Below are 11,128 nucleotides of genomic sequence, written 5' to 3' on the forward strand. Positions count from 1 at the left end.
GATTACATGGCATATTTCCTGGTCCATTCCCGAGCATTCTCGTTATACTATAAATAATAAAATTAATAGTCGGCCAAGTAACGGGTTCGAATCCCTTCTTAAACTACGCAAAATATAGATGCTAGGGTAGATTCGTTACATCAAAGATTTGTGTCTGTAGACAAGAAGACGAGTAAATTTTTGTTGATTTTTTAAATATTTCCCCATATATTTGGCGTTTATGGTCCGAATTAAAAAAAATTTCATGATAAAATTATCAGCTCAGGTTTTCAGTCGATATATCTTTTCATTTTTTTCCTACAACATTTATTCATCACCCCCTCCCCTTTCAGCTGGAGATCCCATGGAGAATATACACCCCTGACTTGAAAAGTTTAGCTTAATGTTGTTCGCAGTTAGGACTGCAAGCAAAGATTGTGAAGTCAATGGTGAATTTTATACGAAGCTATTAACCAAACAACGAGCCACTACCTAATCAGAGTCCTGTTGTTACCTTTGTCATGTCTGTTTTGTATTGCCTGGCAATTTCTGGGACGAGTGGGTCGTCAGGGTTGGGATCACACAACAGAGAACAAATTGACAATAACACCTAGATAAACATTTAAATATATTATATATTAGGTAAATAATTCATAAAGAATAAAAGATAAATATTCTTCTAGTTAAAAATCGTCTATTAGGATCAAAACAGGCTTATAATAAATCATATCAAATTAAAATAGAACAGTAAACTATATCACATTAATATCGAAATTCAATCAAATGTACATAGATTTAAGATTTTCGTTTGTGGTAAGATGTTTTAAAAATAATCAAACAAGAAGAGAAATCATACTTTTATTGATTTTAATTAACGTTCGTAAATACACTAGCTGTAAAGCAGCTGTAATATTGATTAGTAAAAGAAAAGATACCTTTGAAACCGTCAAGGCCGGCGACCATTGAGATCTTAGAATATCCAAACAAATGGCTCCATTACTATATCAAATTGATACTTTAATTCTTAATTCCCAATTAAGGGTAATACCATGTGATCAGGGACAAGTTTATCAACTTCATTTGGTGATAAATTGTTTTGAGTTATTTGACATCAAAAGAAGCATTAACATATTGACCGCATTTATGTACAAAGGGAAAGGTGGATGCCACACTTTTTGTAACCACACATAAAACTCAAAGGTGCACTGAAAATTGGCATGGTAGTTGCTGTAATGAGATACAATGTAAAACTATGAAGAAATTGCGGAGGAACCGGTGCTTCCACTGGAAACCGCCGTCTGTCGCCGAATTTTAAGTAATATAATAAAATTTTATTTGGTCTTTGCCTTTGCGTTTTAGGTGTGAGTATCATAACCCCCCCCCCCCCCCCTCTTTATTATTAAACATTTATGATAGTATGTATTTACCTAATTTACGAAAAAAGTTTATTTATTTTAATCAAAGTATTCCTGTTGATATTTGGATGGTAGATTCTAGTTGAGAAGGCAAATTTTGGTGGTTTAAAAGGATAGTCCGTGGGAAAGTGAATGTTAAGAAAGAAAACTCCTCCCTCAAAAGGGCTTTCTGATGGACCCAGGATGGTGGCTTGCCAGTGAAATGGGTCATCACCTAAAATAATACATTTTATCACAATTGTGTTCATTAAAGATTGAAACGATACAGGCTGTAATAAGCGATTAAAAATATCCACTGGATTAGAACCAGTTCTCAGTCATATTGAACAATCATATATAGAACATCGTAATACAGACAAATTTCCACGAATATTTTTTTTTAAATCATAAAATTAATATCAGTTTTGTTAGCTCAGGCCTTCGGCCCCTCGAAGCCAACAATAATGGTTTTAATATTTTATTTTTTTCATTAAATATCTCCGAAAAGCTTTCTGAAATTCAGTGCAATAAAAAAAACTATATTAGCATCATTAATATGAATATCTACTAATATTTGATGATAATTACCTACTGGCCCAGCGCTGCACTGTGCAGGGGGGTCATTTGCAATATCTTTCAACTCTTTGTTTATTCTTTTCAAAGCCATTTTGTCTGGAAAAAAAAGATTTCAAAAAACATTATTAAGTTTGCTTTAAACATAGGTACTATTGTTGCAGTTGTTAGGAATTGAATTAAAGGCTGAGCGTGAGCATACGTGGAGGGAGGTGGGATTAATGTTGAGATCTCGTAGCTCCAACTAAATGATACACTATAAAAAATCCAAAAAGCTGATTGGAATATGTAATCGATCGAACATACAAGTAGTAAGGTTTTTGTCTGAATCTGTGGCTGGAGAATAGGTTTAGTAAAGATTGAAAGATATATCTTAGAAAATTAGTTTATTGAAGTAAGTAATATCTTTAATTATTGGAAGAAAACAGCCTAAATAATATATAAGTACTATATAATGTCATGAATAATCTAAAACGTTAAAATAAGTAATTATTGAATTAAAATAATGAATCACATATAAACTACCTAAAAATACCAGAGATATACTTGGAAACGTACTTTCAGATAAAAGAAATCTAAGCAATAATAAAAAAAAACCTAAAGCTTACTAAATTAACCGTACTTTTATAGCAGCTAGCATGATTCGAATATTTTAATTCATTTCATTGTAATAACAAAAAGTACAAAGAAAACAAATTAATTAAAATTTCGCCTCAAAAAAGCGTTCATATTAAAAAAGCAATACAAAGAAAGAATAAAAATATGTTCTATTTAAAAGAAAACACAAATAAAATTATTTTTTATGATTCACTATTCTAGAAAATCCGCAAAATCAACCTAAATTCAGAGCTTTGATTCTTTGAATTGTATGTAAGTAAAGCTGAGCTTAGCACATTATTAAATAATCAGCTGATATTGAGGGGAGGGGGGGGGGGAGGGAATGTAAGGGCATTTAAATTCACAAAAAAAGGGAGACTAACCCCCCATCCACCTTACCCCCGTGGAAAGGAAGTTGAATAATAAAACTAAAAAAAAGAGAGGGGGGGACATTAAACAAGAAAGCCTAACAAAAGAAAGGGAAAGTGATGTATTTTAAAAAAGGAGTAATAAACAAAGAAATAGTAGTAAAGGGGAAGGATGTAATACAGCTGATTTTATTTTTGAACCCCCTTTTTCAAGTTTACTGTATCAACGACGACATTTATTTTTCAAGTTTACTGTACCAAAGACGACATTTATTTTTTAACAAGACAAAATATACTTTTACTTTTTTCCTCAACCTAATTACAGTATTTTCATAATTTATTATTTTTTTTACTATTTTACAGTGTAAATATATGCAAATAAGAATAAAAGATTAAAAGAACACTTATCTAAAAGGAAAATATATTTGAGAAAATCATGTTTCCCAAGCAGAATTAAATATTCGATTAGCAGACAACAATATTTTATTTTTATTCAAAACAAAAATAGTTTTCAATGAAATTTTTAGTACCGAATATAATATAATATAAATATATACTCCGACGAGCCCCGTTTAGGGCCATAAAGGAGGTTCTAACATTAAAATCAAGCTTCTTTCAGGTGTTTGTCAATCTTTACTTTGAATTGAGCCAGTCTGGTAGAGGATTTTATTTCACTTGGGAGATTGTTTTAGCCTCTTACAGCTCTAGAACTAAAAGAGTTTTTGCCAATCTCTGTTCTGCGGAAATCAAATCTGGGTTAGGTACAGATGATCGGGTTGAGACTCTGTTAGCTGGTTTGATCTTGTGAACCAGACTTCAGGATAACATGGCTCATGTTGTTTAAAATCTTGTAAGTTTCAATCATATCTGCTCTAAATCTTCTTTGTGATAGAGTTTGAAGATTTAAATGCTTAAATTGTTCTTCATAGGTGCCATGAAGTCCAGAAATCATATTAACAGCTCTCCTTTGCACCTTCTCCAGAAGTTCACAGTCACCTGCTTGCCAAGGGGACCAGGCAGGTGTGGCATATTCCAAGTGTACTCTGACATGTCTCTTATAAAGATCAAGAAATACTTTCTTGTCCCTATAGTGAAAAGTTCTTGAAATTTGGGACAGAATACCATTTGCAGTTCTTGAAGCTTTGATGCACTGTTCACTAGGTTTGCCTGATTTATTAACAAGAACACCAATATCCTTTTCAGAGTCCACTTTCTCCAGTATCTTGTTGTACATTTTGTATTGATACTCTTTGTTGTTTCTGTCATAGTTCAGGACTTAACATTTCTCCACGTTGAACTCCATTCCCCACTCTTTAGCCCATACACACAGAGCATTTAGTTGGGATTGAAGAAGATCCCTATCAGCTTCTGATTTAACAGGCTGGCCATGTTTGGTATCGTCAGCAATTTTACTGAGGAACTTCACTTTGTCAGCTGATAAGTCAATATCATTTATGTATATCAGGAACAGGATAGGGCCTAAAACTGAGCCCTGTGGGACACCTGATATCACTATACACCAGTCGCTCTCCACACCATTAAGGACAACACATTATTTTCTGTCTGGAAACCATGCTTTAATCCATTCATAGACTTACCCTGTGATGTTTAAATATTTAACTTTGGCGAGAAGCTTTGAAATGGGCACTTTGTCAAAGGCCTTTAAAAAATCTAGGTAGATAACATTAACAGGTGTATTAGAGTCTAAACAGTTTGATATTTTCTCACAAAATTCAAGCAAGTTTGTAGTTCATTAACGACCTTTAAAACCATGTTGTGATAGCAAAACTAATTCAAAGTTTTCCAGATGTTCCAAAAGTTTGTCTTTTATCAGAGATTCTAAAATTTTGCCTGGAACACTTGTTTGGATGAATGGTCTGTAGTTTGAAGGTTCTCATTTACTGCCTTTTTTATAAATAGGTGTAACATTTCCTATTAACTGCAATCAGCAGGCACATCACTTGATTGTAAAGACTTGTTGTAGATTATTGTCAAAGGTTCAATTAGTTCATCTTGAAATATCTGCATAAGACTGGAGGTCAGCAACTGTCCTCTAAAGTGATAGGGGTCGAATTTCTTTTTTTCCAATATTTCTTATTTAAAAAATCATTTATTTCTACCTAACACTATATTTTTTAATAACTAATGCATAAATCCCTTTAAAAATCATTAATTTATCAGTATCAATCTTTAAAAGAGAAGAAAAGTGAAAAAAATCACTTTTCTGTTGATTTGTTTTGGATTTGCATATCTTTTTGGTTCACCAGTTTTTTCCACAAATGCTGTTTTTGAGATCTTGTGCTTCATTGGTGCTGATAAATAAAAAATTAATGGTAGAAACATGTAACCAAGCATCTACATTTTATATTTATAGTAAGATCATCATAAATGAATAATAAAGCTGCTATTCTGAAAATTCAGATTTGCCTATTTTTTTGGTTCGCAGTTTAGCTTGATACTTTATCTGAAGCTACTTTATAATGTGAAATGTCCGTATGTCTTAAACGTTTTGGGGGATACATGATTTTTCGGCTCTTTTAAAAGATAGAAAGCTGAAACTTCTTGTCATTCTCATCAATATAAGGAGCAATTAAGTATAAAACATCCGTAGCCGTCGTTTAGGTTTTTTGGTACGTTTTTGTTTGTTATTGATTTTTGTGTACAATATGAACCTTTCAGTATACGTTATTGTACGTTTTTTTCTGTAATAAAATGTATGATGAGTCGCGCGTTTTGCCAATTCAGCTCCATGGTGTCAATGTGAAGCTTCCATAAAAAAAAAGATACAACTAAATTAAATATTTCAGTAAATTATTTACTGTATATAAATACTAGCGGCTACGCCCCTAGAGGCCTCTAGTGGCACATTGAATGTTTTTTTTATTTAAAATATCTAATTACATAAATAATTGGTTTATGTTTCGTTCAAGTCTCTTTTTCGGGAGGGGTAATTTTTTTCTAGGGGCGATTTCTCCTGAGAGGCTGGTGGTACCCTCCCCCAAAATAGTTATAAACCTTCCCGGGACTTATGAGAAGCTACCCTGTTAAGGAGAACCCGATCGGTTCAGCGGTAAGCGAGATCCTTCGGTACAAACACACAAACACACATACAAACACATAGACATCCTGATACTTTAATATAAGGACTAGCGGCTTCGCCCCTAGCCTCTAGGGGCTTTGCCCCAAGAGGTTTGATCAACCTAATTTTTCGTATTTTAGATTTAAAAAGAAAAAGTAAAAAAAAAATTTTTCATTTTTGGGGGTGTTGGTGGTGTCCCACCCCCCAAGAAAATAGCTTAAAACCATCACAGGACCAGTAGGTATATTCCCTGAAGAGTAGAGCCCAATCGGTTCAGTGGTTACTGAGATCTTAAGCTTCAGACGGACAGACAGACGGACAGACATCGTTCTACTTTGTATTATAGATAAAACAAGGATGACAACATCCATAAGTAGCGAAGCACAAAATTTTGTGGATGGGACTGACGGTCATTGTTGTTTTTTTCAAACGACAGGAAATTTAATTTTGATATCTTTAACTGAAAAATTTTTGAAAATCGATTAATAAACACCAAAGATATGGGGGAAAAGGTAAAAAATATAAAAATAGCCAAAAACCTGCAAAAAGGCAGTCTGACCGTCATTGTTGATTTCTTCAAATGACCGGAAATTTAATTTTTATATCTTTAATTGAAAAAATTTTGAAAATCGGTCCATAAACACCAAAGATATGGGGGAAAATGTAAAAAATATAAAAATAGCCAAAAACCTGCAAAAAGGCAGTCTGACCGTCATTGTTGTTTTCTTCAAACGATGGGAAATTTAATTTTGATATCTTTAACTGAAAAAAGTTTGAAAATCGGACCATAAACACCAAAGATACAGGGGAAAATGCAAAAAATATAAAAATAGCCAAAAACCTGCAAAAAGGCAGTCTGACCGTCATTGTTGGGTCTCTAAACGACGGAAAATTTAATTTTGATATCTATAACTGAAAAAAATTTGAAAATCGGACCATAAACACCAAAGATATGAGGAAAAATGTGGAAAATAAAAAAATAGCCTAAAACCTGCTAAAAAGCCGTCCGACCGCCATTGATGTTTTATAGTTAATTGTGCTCCTTAATGATGGGAATGTTGTCAAAAAATTTCAGCTTTCTATCTTTTATAGGGGCTGAGTAAATCCCATTTCCCCCATAGCGTTACGGACTGACGGACGGACTGACGGACGGACTGACGGACTGACGGACGGACGGACAAAGTGAATTATAGAGTAGCTTCGCTACTAATAAAAAAAACAAGGATGACAACACAGTGGGATCTTTTGCCAAAAAACGGGACATTAAGGGTAGACAAAAGTAAACATCAATAAAAAAGCTTGTATTTGACGAAATCATGTAATTTCTTTTGCTTTAACTCAAAAATAACATAAATTTTGCTCCTGTTAACTTCTAATGTGCATTTGGTAAGTACGTCTGGCGGTTTTGGAGGAGCGAAGCTACCCTATTTTTAAAAAATCTATAAACCTTCATAACTTTAGTTAGGATAGGAATATTTTAACAAAATAAACGTCTATGTAAATATTTCTTCAATGCAAACAATGTTTGTGAACATGAATATAGCGTCAGGTGCACCCAGTTTGAGTCCCGGCATTTTTAGGTAGGTCCAGTATAAGTAAAATAGGACACTAATAAGGCATGTTTTCTAATGTTTTTTTACAGATATAAACAACAATAACATAATTTTCAAAACACTTTTGATTTTGAGTTAATACCTTTATTCTAAGTGTAGCTATCTTCATTTAAAGTTTGTATAAGAATATAAACATAATTGCTTATATTATATTCTCTCTCAAACGTATATTTCTCTCTTTCTCTCAGACGCATATATAATGTTTTTGCAATATTATAATTAATCCCCGAATTTGAATTTCTGCTGAACCAAAACCAGTTAGAAATACAATTTTTTTCAGAACACATGAAATTTAGCAAATTTAATTGCTAAAATAAAAGTATTTATAAGTCATCTTTTTTTAGGGACTCCTTGTTCCCTTAAATGTCCATTAAAACCGCGAGAACGGCAAAAATCGTTAAAAATCACACCTACGGCAGCAAATAACGGCGAAACGGTTGGCCGGAGGCAAATCATGCATAAGTAAAGAAAGTTCCGCCTTAAAAAGTTAGAAAACATTGCATAGATGACTTTGGGCTCTAAAATGACTCCTTCCCCCTCTAACGAGGGTAAATTTCAAATTAACAAGAACGAAATTGTTCAAACCATGGAATGTAAAATGCTCAATTACTCAAAAACGGCCGGGAGGCCCCAGGTTATGAAAACTGTTTTAAACACAATACATGTTGCATATTGATATTATTATTGCAAAACCCGGGGCATCCTGGCCGTTTTTGGGTAAAATGGAGAAAACTGATTTTTTGGGGTTAAAAATCTTAATATTTTTTGTGAAATTTTCTCACAAAATGTCAATTTACACCACCAAAAAAATATTTTTTAAAATTTTTCTTTAATTAGACATTGGTACAGGTATCTGAAAAGTACCTCAATCAAAAATTATTTTCATAAGATGAACATAAATGTATTTTTTGTTGCTTTGAAAAAATTGTGTAAAAAAATCTGGAAAATCATCAAAACTGAAAAGAAATTTTTCACTACCTTTTTTAAAAATGGCATAAATCCGCCAAAAATGAATATTTTTAAAAAATTTCTTTTCTAGCTGTCTACTTACAGCCATTATTAATTCCTATGATAGATTAAAGTCAATTTTAAATTTTTTGGATGTCCCACTGGATCCCACTGTGGACAACATCCATAAAAGCAAAACTCTGTAACGGTAGGACAAACGGACATAAACACTTGTATAGTGTCAGATCTGAATAATCAGAATATAAATGAATAAGAGAATGCAAAATTGTGAGTAGATTTGTTGAAAAAATTCTTGATACAGAATAATGTTCATGGACATACTTTTGACTATTGACTCTAGGGGCGTGGTGACGCTTCGGGCACAAGTCCTCTCCACGTCACCTTTGAACATACTCTGCGTTTTAAATTGCAGTGTAACGCGCTTAATCGCCTAGGGTATCAACACCCATCAGACAATCAACCCTTTGATTGCACGACCATTGTTTGAGAAGTCCTAACTGTGCAAGGTAATAAGTTGCGCCTGTTTTAGGCCAAGGCATTCCCCCTACTCCAACTATTTATGTAGCGCATCTGACATAGCAGCAGTAGGAACCATTTTTAACATCTTTATTTATGACGCGGTGTCAGACCAAGATTCGAACCTATCACTTTCCCGACAACGAGTGGATGCGCTACGTGTTGAGCCACGGTCGCAGGTTCTCATAGACATACTTACATTTTAGGACTTGATTATAGAGTTGCTTTGCTTATAAACTTGTACTTTGTTGTCCCTGGAATCAGTATAACAAAAATCTGAACAATCGAATAATTAGATCACATAAAAATTTGTTATTAAAAAAAGTAAAAAATAAACATATTTAAAGTGGAAGTAAGGACATTCTGGTAAGGATTATGGAGTTGCTAAATCGTACCTAACTACTACAGGAATCATTCACAGGAATTTTTTTAGGGGCGATCTCTCCTGGGAGGGTGGTGTTACTCTCCTCCAAAATAGTTATAAACCTTCCCAGGACCTATGAGAAGCTACCCTGTAAGGAAAACCCGAACGGTTCAGCGGTTAGCGAGATCCTTCGGTACAAACACACAGACAAAGAGACATCCTGTTACTTTAGTACGATGATATGATATATGTAAGCATAGTTGCCCGTGTCCTCGTGATTTAATGAATGGTGAAAATATTGCATTTGACAACAAAATTTAGAAATATTTTGAATTCTTTTTCAACAAAGTTCACCGAGACAAAGTAGAAGTTTTGGTAGTGTGCAATGTGCATTTCACACAACTTGGGGGTGTAGTCAAAGAGAAGCACATTAATAAAGCATTGAGTTTTTTACTTTCAAAGTTCATAATCACTGAAAACGGTTCCAGGACTAACGAAGGAGTGACAAACACAGAAGTGTCTAAATTGTTAAATTAAATTAGTATAAATATACAGGTAAGGTTAGGTTAAGATATGAAGCCCCTTGCAGGGATAATGCATTTAAAACCTTTAAGATGATTTAATTTAGGATAGGCTATGTGTCCACTCCAACATATAACTTCTGCGTTTATCCTAGGGCCTTAAAAACCTGTATGTGAACAGAATAGGCCATTGAAACCTTTGCATATTGCTATGTGTTAACTTGTTATGTGTTTCCTTTTAACCCCCTGAATGGTTTTAAATGACCCTGGTGAATTGCTGTTACACTACTGAATGCGCTATTTAAAAATATAACTTGTATACTATTACTTTGATTTCCTAACATATACGTGTCATCATTTAAATAAAACCTTTTTCATATGTAATTTTGTTCATTTTTATCCATCTCTAGCCAAAAAAAAACATTTCTAAAATATGTGCAAAGTTCAAAATAATTTAAACTTGTTTCTTGTGATGAAATATTTGTAAAAATATTTGATTTATAAATATAAATGCTTATGTCAATGTATGATCTGTATATAGGAGTGACGTCATACAATTATTCAACTTTTGGGAAAATTATGGCAACTTTGCAACTTAAAAAAATAATAATTGTACTTTTGGCCAGTCAATGGGATCTAAAATCTTCAGAATACTTTCTATAGAAAAAATTGCTCAAAACTATTAATTTAATTCGTCAAATATCAATATTAAAAGGCCACCAGGGCCACTATAAAATGTCGCTTCAATGGAAATTTTGGCCCTTTTTCATCAAGTAACACATGTCTCTAAAAACTTCTTTTGCATGTTTTTTCTCTTTATCTTTCCACATCAGAATAATAAAAAATAATTAATAAAATTTGTATTATTTAACACATTTACTACTTCTCTTTGCTTAAAGTCCTAAATTAATACGTTTTACAGTTGTCTCTTTTCCACCCACCCAACACTGCCTTTTGCTTAGACTTGTGCACTCTAAAATATGTATGAATCACCTCGGACCAATCACAGGCCCCAGATCTTGAGCTGAATTTTGTTTGAACCAATCACAGGCGTTTACTGCATGATGTGCAAAGTATACGACGACAGAGGGTGGGTGAGAGTTAAACATTTGGAGGAGAAGGGAATGAGGCAATAGTAGACAGAGAATGTGAAAA

The 11,128-nt window shown here is 33.3% G+C and overlaps 2 protein-coding genes across 2 annotated transcripts; both read right to left on the minus strand.

Annotated features, from left to right (window-relative positions):
• Positions 1-2: 2 nt before the first annotated feature.
• LOC145326512 (ubiquitin-conjugating enzyme E2-17 kDa-like) lies at positions 3-2,040 on the minus strand. Its single transcript, XM_080169884.1, has 5 exons — positions 1,966-2,040; positions 1,544-1,608; positions 915-978; positions 494-589; positions 3-47 (listed from the first exon to the last, which is right to left on the minus strand). Exons 1-5 carry the CDS (start codon positions 2,038-2,040, stop codon positions 3-5), a joined length of 345 nt encoding a protein of 114 aa, XP_080026010.1.
• Positions 2,041-3,698: 1,658 nt separating this feature from the next.
• LOC145326514 (uncharacterized) lies at positions 3,699-4,145 on the minus strand. The gene has a single exon (XM_080169885.1). It carries the CDS (start codon positions 4,143-4,145, stop codon positions 3,699-3,701), a length of 447 nt encoding a protein of 148 aa, XP_080026011.1.
• Between the last annotated feature and the right edge of the window lie 6,983 nt (positions 4,146-11,128).

The sequence above is a fragment of the Acartia tonsa genome, chromosome 8, assembly GCF_053477335.1.
Source record: "Acartia tonsa isolate MP-2025a chromosome 8, ASM5347733v1, whole genome shotgun sequence".
Classification (NCBI taxonomy): domain Eukaryota; kingdom Metazoa; phylum Arthropoda; class Copepoda; order Calanoida; family Acartiidae; genus Acartia; species Acartia tonsa.